This window comes from Phoenix dactylifera, chromosome 8, assembly GCF_051530095.1.
Source record: "Phoenix dactylifera cultivar Ajwa chromosome 8, Ajwa_hap1_PhDact_Kaust_v1.1, whole genome shotgun sequence".
NCBI lineage: Eukaryota > Viridiplantae > Streptophyta > Magnoliopsida > Arecales > Arecaceae > Phoenix > Phoenix dactylifera.
This window is the reverse complement of record NC_143197.1, coordinates 28,452,858-28,465,053: the sequence shown is the minus strand read 5'-3', so window position 1 is coordinate 28,465,053 and position 12,196 is coordinate 28,452,858. Positions and strand designations below refer to the sequence as shown.

Here is a 12,196-nt window from a genome sequence, read left to right as displayed (position 1 = left end):
TAAAATTACCAATAAATCTCCTATCTTTTCCAAGGCTCCCTTTGAATTCTGAAGCTAATAAATAATGAAATCTTTCGAAGAACCTAGTCTAATATCTGTAGATTGTATTGGATTGAATAATTACCACCCGGCCCAACCCAAGTTACCCAACTAAAAAAAAAAAAAAAAATCATTTTCTTAAAACAATGATGACATGATGATGGTAAAATTCTTGCTCAACTGCCAAGTCGTCCATCAAATTTCCTGGCAAAATGGTATCTTTCCATGTGAACACTAAATTAAATAGGTAGGCCCACATACAAGAAGTCTATTCGAGGATGACTTCAATAGTCTTTGCCACACGTGAGTCCCATTCCCGCTGTATCTAGCCCCGCATATGAGACAAGTGCGAGGTTAAAAAAAAAAAAAGGACAATTTTATGCCACAAGCTTGACTGAAAAGATAATTAGATTGCCAGAACCGTACATAAAATTTTACATGTTACAGTTGCACATCCTCTACATCTAAGGAGCTTCTCAAACTTTGTTTTTTTCAAAAAAAACAGGAAGAGAGGAAAAAAATCAGTAACTTATAATATGTATACATCCATCTCCTAGCGCATGAAATACATCTTCTCCAGGAGCATGGCGCTCCAAAGAGGCCTCGCTTCGTCAACTTTATATCCCTATCCCAAGAGCTACAGGTCCAGTCCTTAAGAAACCTATCTCAACCAGCACGGAGATTCAAAAGAAACTTCCCTTCTCATATGTTTTAGCCTCAGTTAAATCGACTGCATCCATCATCATCTCCCAATCAGCATAAAATGGCGAGAAAATGTTTGATATCTCATCTACCGAAGTAGGTGTGCCAATGGGTGTTGCAGGTTCAAGAAGTCCAGAAAGTAGCTCATCTGTCGGCAATTTACCGCCGATCAACAGGCTGTTACCTTGGCTCTGGTTCTCAGTGAAAAGAAAGGATGGAGAGGGCTGGTAGCACAAGGAAACGGATTCACAGCCAAGAAGTGAAGTGTTTCTTGGTGCAGAATCCATAACGAAAGGGGAATTGATATCCACATCCTTGCAGGTGTGCTGCATGCTGTAAGTAACACTGAACTTGGGTGGATCAGAATCGCGGTCCTCCTGCTGCACAGTCTTAGTTGCTGGGCACCCTTGGTCCTTAGAATTAGTGCATCTGTAGTAGCTCCTGTTTCATAGTAGAGGAACAGTTGATCAGTTTGTATCGCAGGAATCCTATATTGTCCTCTCTTAAAAGTAGTGATTTTGAGGTCGATGGTCTATAGGAATGTTTCCTTTTTAATTTTGAATTGTTATTTTGTGTGAATAAGTTTTGTTTTTCTTGGAATTTGGGTCAATAGGTAACTGAAGTACCTTGGGTATTTGGCATTATTAATCTGCTTCTGCCCATACTTCCTCCATTGATGGCCATCATAATGTGGGACAGAAGTAACAATGGACCACGAGTTAAGTTGCCTCCTGCAGTAAAACGAAATGGAAGGTTATTTTTTATATAACAATCAAAGGTTTAATGCTTGTACTAAAAATAAATAAATAAATAAATAACAGTACGTAATGATATACCTTCTCTTGAGGTATCCCAAAAAAAGATAAATCTACTTTTTTTAGAAGGTTAAAAGCATATTTTAAGAGATAAAGCTTTCAGTATGAAGTGTACAAGGGCTAGCAGCATGATAATCTACCCAAACAAAAAGGGTACAGATAGGTCATAGAGAATCCTTGTTAATCGAAGCACACCTCATCACACACCTCCCAAGAAGATGCAGATGTTGCCTGATGGCTTTTCCTAAACTTGTTGATGGTTAATGGTGATTTGAACCATAGGATGGAATTCTTGGCTGATGTAACTATAGCTCTTTGCCTCCTTTGCTTGAAAAAAAGGGAAAAAGAAAAGGAGGGAAAGAGGAGGAGGAGAAGTAAGAAAATTGGCTATTTTGAAGTAAGGTTGGCTATCCCCACAACAACAGCGGCAGTAATGACAAGAAAAAAGCTAGCAGATTAAATTTTGTGACTCTGAGCTAAAATTCTTAGCAGAAAATCGGCTGGATAATCAAGAAAGAGATGAGGTTAGAATATCTGGCTAACCTTCTTTTACGACCATCAGGCTTTTCTCTCTCTTCGGTGCTCTTCCTCTTCCCATCAAACACTTTGTTTCTCCGGTCATCATCGGAGTCAGAGGCAGCTGACATTCCACACCCACCGTTGCGAAGCCCGGAGAGAGCTGCGGTGGAACACTTCAGTATCTCCTCAAAGAGGTCCCCGGCCAGCTCCGACCAGACACCGGCCGGAAGCAACGGCATAAGGAGGGCTCGGAGTTGAGTCATGAGCTCATGGCCTCGATTGATCTCCTTGATTGCCGCCTCCTGGTCGCATGCCAACAGCTCGGATGTGGAACTCGGCTCCATCTGCTGCTTCATCTCGATGAATTAATTGGAGTCGTCGCAGCAAACTGGAGTGGTCTCTCTGGCGTTCTCCTATGTTAGAAGATGTGAGATAGCCTCTGCAGTCTCCTCGTCCCTATATATATCCAAAGGTGTTCGAGTTTATTAGTTGAAGTCGTTTCCTGGTTGTGGGACCCGAGCTTTGTCCTCCTGTAGCTATTGTTCGACCGGTTCTGCTTCTCTATTCTCCGGAGAAACTTCTCGTTTTTACACCGCGAGTATATATCTTAACATTTAATACCCACCCAAACCTTCAGGTGTCAGTCAACCTCCAAGACTCCGGACGCCACGGAAAGAGTTAATTAGAGAGCGAGGTGAAGTCGGCCAGAGGGGAGAAGGACCCCACTCTTGCGAGGAATTGGGAGTGGCGAATCTTTGAGAACCTGGGGGAGGTGATTTTGGTGTAGCCACATAGATATGGGCCAATTTAGGAAAGTTTTTGGAGGGCGGAAAAGTATTTTTTTGGAGGGCCAAAAAATAAGTGAAAAAGTACATTTTAGGAGTACTTTTTGGCCCTCCCAAAACTTTCCTAAACTGGCCTATATCTATGTGGCTACAGATGAAAAATAGTATTTGGTAAAAATTTCGGAAAGCTGTTTTAGATTTTTCAGAAAGCTGAAAATAGTTTATTGGAAGAAACTACATTTTGGAGCTTTCCGAAAAAATTGTTTTAAGCTTTGTCGGAAAGCTATTTTTTACCAAATTACCCATAATAAAATATAATAATTACATACTTCGTCCCTTTATAAACTTAAAAATCTACTGGAACCCTAATAAAGAACCCTAGCTGTGGATCAGGCTCTGTTCCATGCAAGAAAAGGTATTCTTGTTTCCTATTCTTATTTTATACCTTTATTATTGTATTATACTATATAATATTTCATTGCATTATATCATAATACATTAATATGTTATGTTAAATAATTTAATATTATATTATATTATGAAAAATTAATTTACACTAATAATTATAATATTTTATATCTTTATTATTGTATTATATTACAAATATAATATTATATTACATTATATCATAATACATTAAAATTCTATGTTAAATAATTTAATATTATATTATATTATGGAAAATTAATGTATGCTAATAATTATAATATTTTGTACTTTTATTATTGTATTATACTATAAATATAATATTATATTATATTATATCGTAATACATTGATATGTTATGTTAAATAATTTGATATCATATTAAATTATTATGCTCTAGTATACAATGTTATATTACTATATTATAATAATATTATATTACATTACAGTAATATTATACTATATCATATATTTATGTATTAATATTTGTTATATTTTATTATGCTCTATTGTATAATACTATGCAATGTTCTTTATGATAATTTTGTCATACAAAAGTACTTTTTAAGTTTGTTTACCAAATACATGTTAAAGTGCCATAGCACTTTAGAAATGTAGTTACCAAATAGTAAACAACTTTTGATAAAAGGTCTACTTCAGAAAGCTTTACTTCCAACTGCTCTATTTTCAGAAGCTTTACTGCCAACAATTCTTCCAAATAGGGCCATAGTGATCGCTCTCCAACTGCTACTATTGTTGCTATTTCTTGTTTTAGATTTCTCTTCTTTGAAAAAAGATCCATAGAAAATAGGCCACACAATCTAGGATAGCAATCTCTCATATGCTTTTAAGCTTTCAAATTTTGATGAGGACATCGATATTGAATTTTCTACAAAACTCCTAACCTTTTGAATTCTGGTGGGGAACAAGCTGCCAATACCTGGTTGCATGGCTCCTTGATTTGATGGACACACTAGTGCGAAAGATGATTAGGGACACAAGTAGATGCAAAGCATCCTAAAAAAAGTTTCCAACATAATCCTAAAAAAAGTTTCCAACATAATCCAGTATTATCTTGAGGGAGTAACAGCTCTCCCTCCCATCTCTCTTGGTGGGAAAGGCAAAGAGTATATCACGAAAATTCCAACGGAAAGCCCTACGACGAACAATTTAGGTGGGGCCCTATCAGGAACAAATGGACGCGTATGGGTCGAAGACATGAGCAACACGGGGAGGGCCATCATGATCAGACGTCACATTACACGACGGACGGTAGTATTAATTTCTTGATGTACGTTTTAGTGGCCCAGGCTGTTCAAACCTTCGCGTCGCTCTTCCCTCCTCCAGCCGCGGATAACGTCTCTCCGAAGTGACCGCGGACGGGGCCATGGAATTTGTTGGCTTCTGCGACGGGCTGCGACCATTCCTCTTTTTTGCGTCGGCGATGGAGGTTTCAGCGACCCAACGGCCAACAGTGAGGATGAGGATGAGGTCACCCACCGTGAGAGCAACAAAGTCTTATTTCCACATCAGAAACTTCTTTTTTTATATAAAAATATTAGTCATCATAAACTGATCATTAAGCACTTCTTGGAACTTCAGCTATTGCTTGGTGGCTATAGGATTAAGCTAAAGATCATAGATCCCGGCAAATGTCCAAGTAAACACTCAATTCTTCAAGATTGGACCACTTCTTATACTTTGTGGTAGCTCAAGTAAATAAGCATCAACAACCGCCCATCTCTTTGAATGCTTGAAGTGTCGTCATATTCCCTTCATTCCAGCTTATTATGGGAAGTGTTAGATGCATACGTCTTTGACCAAATGGACTTGGACGGCCTCTTTCGTTGTTACTTAGCAATATTTACCTTGTCAATTTTTTTTTTTTTTTTTTTAATTTGATTGCAAGCGGCCTCCCTTTGGTGTCAGGCTACTCAAAGTTGAGGGTCTATGGTGAGACCAAAAAATTTCGTGCTTAATCTTTTCCCTTTTTTGAAAGCAATCTTTTCAACTTTCCCTTTGGTGCATAATATGTAAAATAAATTCTTACTGAGTGAACAATGATTTCGACAATAACAACACTATTTTTCTGTTGTTGCCCACAATCTTCTGTTGTAACACCATCATCATGGCTATCATAATGATTATTATTTTAATATTAAATAATTCCGCATATAAAGGATAGGAGAAAGGGCATGCCTTATGGCAATGGTATATAGCAATTTTGTTGAGATCTATTACACCAGGAAAAAAATTGTTGCTATTAAAACCTTGGTTTAATTTTAGAATAATATTTTCGGTGATTTTTGACTTTTATCAGTAATTCATATATAGTTTAAAATTTGGATTTAGTAAACCATATCAATTTGCAAATGGAATACTCTTTCAGGATAGGCAGAATTTTATACAATACTATCTCTCCTGATGGATGGCACATTTCAAAACAAATTGAGACATTGGTCCATCTTGGCTTAGACATCATTTTAGAGCTTTTATTAGGAGCTGAAGATCACATTCTCAATCTCAGAGAGTTGGAGAAGCACCTTCAAGTGCATTCAAGTCAACCAACAGAGTCTTTTTCCACTTACTATTTTTGTATTTATTTTAGAGCAATGCTCATTGTGCTTTAATTCTTTCTACTGCTTGATTGTAACGAGTTTTAAATTTGAAATATGAGAAAAAGGTCCATCCAAATCTGTAATTAGATTGTGTTGAACTTAGGATTGGCTCGGAGTAGGTTTTGGTTGATTGGCCTAGAAAATCAACCGGGCTGATTGTGAATCCGAAATATAATCAGCAAGGATTTTGTTTGTGAACCCAGAAAATAACTGGGATGTAATCTAAGATATAGATTATAGTAAAATTCTCAGGTCTTAGAGAGTAGATATAAGTGTAGAGTTAGCACCGAACCACTATAAACTTCTTGTGTTTGCCTTGATTTAATTTCTTTCTTATTTACCTAAGTGCTTAATTACTGCTCAAAGATTTGTCTATCAAGCTTTTAGTATTGCTATATTATCAGTTAAAGTTTTGAAAAATCCAATTTAACCCCTCCTTTCTCGGGCTGCTTAGCTGGGCAAGAAAAAAAAAATTAAAGAAAATTTTGGTTGATACGCCGATGTAGTACTGATGGAACCATAGTTATAGGAGGTTCTTGGTTTCAAACTATAACAATACTTTTGGAATGCTAAGAGCAGAACAACCTAGCCAAATTTACCTTATTATTAGGGTGAGATTTTCTATTAAAACCTAATGGCTCTTCTCTCTACCGATGGATAACGTCCCTCCGTGCCCGAGGTGACCACGGGTCAGCCTTCAAAGTTGTAGGCTTCTACAGTGGGCTGGACCATCTCTTTATTCGTCTTTAGCAAGTCAATAGTGAAGATGAGGTCACCCATGGTGAGAGCAAACAAGACTTACTTCCACATCAGGGATATTTTTTTGGAAAAATTATAATGGCACCTGAACTTTGGATGTGCCCTGAAGACATCCTCTTAACTTTAAAAAGTTTCATAAATTTAGGACACATCCTCCTAACTTTAAAAAATTTCATAAATTTTTAAATTATCCCAAAATGACCCTTCCATTCATCTCCGTTAACAAAATAGCACACGTGACTATCACATGATAGCATAAAGTGGTTGTTGGACAAAAATATATCATTGATATGTATTAAATAGGGTGGAGTCTCAAAGGATCTTTCGTATGAAACCGATCTCAAAACATCCTTTGTATATAGCCCATAGTTAAGGACCATCCATATAGACAGATCTCAAAGCACTCCAAACCTCTTCATTCATCCACCTGCACAAATCTCAAAGAATCCTGAGTGAAGGATCACCTACCGCATACATCTCAAAGCACTCCGAACTGTTTCATTTATATGCATGCATAGATCTCAAAGCATGCTTAATATAGAACCCATAGTTAAAAATCATCCACCATGCAGATCTTAAAGCACTCCAAACCCTTTCATTCATCCACCTACATAGATCTCAAAGCATCCTTAATATGATCCATAATTAAGGATCACTTATCACGCAAATCTCAAAGCACTTCGGACTACTTTATTCATCAGTCTGCATAGATCTCAAAGCATTCTTATTTTATGACCCATAGTTAAGGATCACCCACTGCATAAATCTCAAAACATCCTTAATATATAACGTCTAGCTAAAGATCACCCATAGCATAGATCTCAAAGCACTTCGAACTCCTTCATTCATCTGCAAAGTCAGAAGACATTCATAGATGTCTAAAAAGGATGAGAGTGCTTTGGTCATTTGCAATGGCAAGCTAAGTTTGTCAGCTAGTTCAGAAACTGAAGAAATATTTTGGATAAATTTGGAAACTTGAAGGGTTGGTTTGAAACATTTTTGCTAGGACATGTCCAAGTTGGTTTGAAACATTTTTTTTTCTATTTTTCTTTTTTTTTTCTTAGCAAAAATGTTGGGAAACCCCCACCCCCTATTTTATCTATTAATGGAATGAGAACACAAGGCCTAATGATCAAAGACTAAGTCCCAAGAGTACATGGCTAACAAGACATCTTCGACGGCTTTCCAAGCCCTTCAACTCTCCAGTCTGAAACTAACTAATTAATTGAATATACAAACTACGTTGCGATCTCTCTTTATGGGTAAAATTTTCAGGCAATTCTCTCTTCATCAGTGATTTATAGTGATGGTGATCCATCTTCTCGGGGTACGGACTGATATAATTGAATGCATCATTTTCAACAACCAGGCTACATTATTAGAAATGTCTGGATCCAATATTGAATGAGTTGGGTGGACCATCGGCCAGGTTGTTCCCATGTAGTTATAATTCTTTATCTTCAATCCTCTTTATTCTTACTTACTTTTAGGAGGACAGGGAGCATCATCAACATCTCTATCGGTGTATAGACCGTGGTCCATCAAACGAAAAAAGAGGATTGGTGGCTAATGGCACACCCAAACCCCTAGAGGCATGAGATGTGATTGATGGATTGGTGCTTAATGTCACCGCCAAACCCCTACAAGCATGAGATGTGATTGATGGATTGGTGCTTAATGGCACAACCAAACCCCTCCACCCTGTTCAAGATAAAGATCATATTGGAGTGCAAGCTTTCCTGCAACTTTCTATAAGAAATCCTTACAGCATGACTACGTACCAAATTTTTATTCGCTGCATAACTCAGGTCCATAATTAATTGATTACAAAAAAAAAAAGGGAAGGAATATTTCATTCCCACTATTTTGGAGGTTGTCAAAATTTACTATATAGTCAGATTCTAAGAATTTCCTATAACTTAGGTTGTCAGATGGTGAATGAACGCACTGATCTCATGACCTGAATTATACTACTACATGACAAGGATTATTCTCTTCTTGTCATGGCGGCAGACATGATCGGATGCAATGCCATGTATGGAGCAAGTCACACGGAGAGCAGGCACCCACAGAGAAGCTCCTACGCAAGCTGTTTTAGACGAGGCTGTTGACGAATTCACGGTATTCACTATTTTGTTTCTGTTTTTTATGTGGAAAATTCTGTTCCGTTCCGGGGTTTCTAGAACGCGGATGCGAAAGACTTAATGACTTTGGACTTTGAAATCAATGGGTGATGAGCGGGTCATGACGCGGTCTGGCATGACGAAAGCTTCTGCCGACATGACACGGATTAACCACTTACGTCGACTTTCCAACTTGATGATACTCGCATGATATTCGACTGCACTGGAATCCTTCTGTTTTATTTTCTCGGTCACAAAAATAGTTCCCTCAGCCGTAATGTCATCCCTATCTGTTAAAATTGATCCCTCTTTCACGTTTTCCGGATCGAATCAAATCCTACTGTTATTTTTCTGTATGGTACTTGAGCTATACTCTCTTGTCAACGAGAAATTATACATGTTGCTGCAAATTGGACCCGGGGGCGACCACTTAGCCGAGAAGGAGGGAGTTCCGACAAGAGATGGCGGGTGGCGGTCCGTCGGCGGGTTACGTCCTCTGGAGGACTTGCAAAAAGCCGGTGGCCGGGATTTCCGGCGCCGGCCCTCCGATGCTTAAGTCAGGAGGGGCTAATGTGTAAGCGGAGAGAGATTATCCCCTGAAGTTTTCAGAGTCCAGCCCCCTTTAAGAGGGGGGGTTTCCCTTTTATAGAGGAGTACGGGATTACCTATGATGTGACGAGGCAAACGAGTTACCGTCATGATTGAGCACGATCGTGTGAGTTAATGCATTGCCATGGGAGATCAGGCTGGAGTCAATGAGTCATCATGGGTGATTGGACGTAGCCGAATGGGTCAACTAGTTGCCATGGAGGACCTGAGATCCGTGGATAGCATGCGCATTAATTGTTGAGTGAACCGGAGATCTGTGGAGGCCATGTGCATTAACTGTTGACGGCGGTAGCAGGGCATGGTCCCCGGATGAGCTGCAGAAGGATGTGACCGCAGCGGGCGAATAGTAAGGTCGGGCTTCCGAGGTCAAGAATGCTGAAGTCGGGTGCCCAGGCCGGACGCCTCCAGATCGGGCGCCTCTAGATCGGGCGCCTACAGGTCAGAAGCCTCGAGGCCGGGCGCCTCCAGTCACGTGCTGGTGATGCGTTCACGTGTCTCGGAGTGATCCATTTTTTTTCCAACAATACTCTATAATGCCCGCATCATGTAAGTCGTTTACTGCAACCAATCACCTCGCCTCTTTCCTATGGACTCCATTTAGAATGTGCTCTGATTGGCCCACGGGGAGACTCATTGGTACAATTTTTTTTCTTGCAAACTCCGTTCTATGCTTATCTCTTATTTGAGGCTTCTGCACAGTGGATAATACCTTCTGCATTCATTCAATTCCCAACGGCCCTAGCTGCATTTAACCATAAAACTTCTTAAAGTCCTGCGTCAGTAGCATCGACCGAACAGTATTTTCCCGCTGCACAGCTGTCGCAGGCAAAGCCCTATTACAAGTACCGCCTCATTGCCGTGCTGCACACTGTTCTTTGTCATAACTGATAAAGTTGAAGTATTAGTGGTCCTTTAGCCAAAAAAAACAGAAGTACTAGTGGTTGATTTGAGAGAGGACACTGGAAGTACCATCATCATTCCCACAAGGAGAGAAGTGCCAAGAAGCTACCTTAGGCCCAGCTGGCACAGTGATGGTATTGTCAGGCACTTTAAGAGGCTGCAGTAGAAAGGCAAGTAAAGTCAGCAGTGAAGAACGTAAAGCTATGGATTTCTTTGCCGATGGCCGCAAGCTAGCGTGGGTGTCCGACTGGAGAAGCTGAGGTCGCTAGGAAGGTACAGTGGTAATAGTCTGTTGAGCACGACAACAGGGGGAGAGTAAAGCCGAAGATAGGAACGAAAACAGTGGGACCCGAAGATTAGTTGAGGAGATTAACTGAGGATTTGACAGCACCCACGAGAGTGCACGCGTCCCACGAAATCTAATGAGCATCCTATGGGCATGAAAATGGATCATATATCATGCGTATCCCAGGCTCCATCTTTGCTAGCCGGCGGATCCAATCATCAAACTCGCTTCAAAATGATGCAGCTAAATAGAGAAGATTATAGGAAAAGCTGGGAACTTTTGATGCAGGCAAGTTCTGCAAGCATTTTCCGAAGGCAGCAAATGTTATATATGTTGCAAACATTTTTCCCATTGAAATGAAACCTACCTGCACATAGCGATCGATCGAAGCTGACATACACATTCGATGAATGGTAATGTTGCAACAAACCTCACTAATCAGGTCTGGTAACTCCATGGTCCACTATTGTTTTTAAGGCCACGTGCTTTATGTTCCCATTTAGCCTTAGATTGTTCACCCAGGCTACGTTTGGCCATGAAATGGTTAAAGTGGGAAGGTAAAATAGATTAAACCATTAGTGACCTCTCGTTAACCAGACAACCATAGGATTATTTACTGTTTGGTTAAAATTTCATGAGTAAGATGAGGAAAGAGTGTAGGAGTAACGAGAGAGAAGAGAGGGAGCTGGTAATTTAACTTTATTTCACCCTTACTAAATAAAATTAACTGGAGCATTTTGAACCCTTGTTCGACTGGTAACCATCATACAACCAGCATCTAAACGGTGCCTGGATGACCTAGCTAGCAACATAACTAAAAAAAATCAGGCTCACCTTCTATATAATAATCAGAAAGACAACCTCAGCATCAAATTTCTTCCTGGAAGACACTAGAAACTCAAATTTGTACAAAAGATACTCATCAATCAGGATCTGAGGGTTGTACAAGAATTATCCATGCTGATATAGCTCACAACCACCCCAGTCAATATCACTAAACAGGAGTAACAAGAGCTTCTTCACAACAAAAGGACAAGAACATGAAGAATGATGTTGAATAGTACCATGAAGTATGATAATAATACTATAATATTAAATGCATCACGACACAATTGGTTTACTTTTCTTTTAAACCCAAGCACTGAAAATCAATTTTCAAATTATTATAAACATTTTATATGCTAAATTTAATTGTCACAATACTTTAAATATACTACTTTATTGGCAGTACAAACAACAATTAGGCAAGTTTACAATGCACGCCTTCTATTACATTAGATTCTTGTGAACTAACGTCAAAAAGATCAGCTCGAAATTGCTCACAAGGATGTCTGAAATGATCATGTACCTTACATTGTGCATAGGGTTAGGCTAACAATACATACTGCTGCATGTCTATGAACCTCGGGATGAGAATAATATGGGTAAGATTCCACTTCAACTAGCTCCGGTCATTATTAAAGCAACTTGAATACATAGCTTTACAACAACAAATGCAACCTTTTCCTATAAATATGGGTTTAGCTATAGGATGCATTGAGATATATAGCACCTCTTGCCATAAATTATGCAATCTGACTCGATAAATAATGCTTCCAAATCAAAATTTGGAAAG

At 39.1% G+C, this 12,196-nt stretch overlaps 1 protein-coding gene across 1 annotated transcript; it reads right to left on the bottom strand.

Moving 5' to 3' along the window:
* Positions 1–414: 414 nt before the first annotated feature.
* Positions 415–2,514, bottom strand: LOC103706248 (putative WRKY transcription factor 62). Its single transcript, XM_008790302.5, has 3 exons — positions 2,100–2,514; positions 1,368–1,472; positions 415–1,182 (listed from the first exon to the last, which is right to left on the bottom strand). Exons 1-3 carry the CDS (start codon positions 2,429–2,431, stop codon positions 723–725), a joined length of 897 nt encoding a protein of 298 aa, XP_008788524.4. The 5' UTR covers positions 2,432–2,514; the 3' UTR covers positions 415–722.
* Between the last annotated feature and the right edge of the window lie 9,682 nt (positions 2,515–12,196).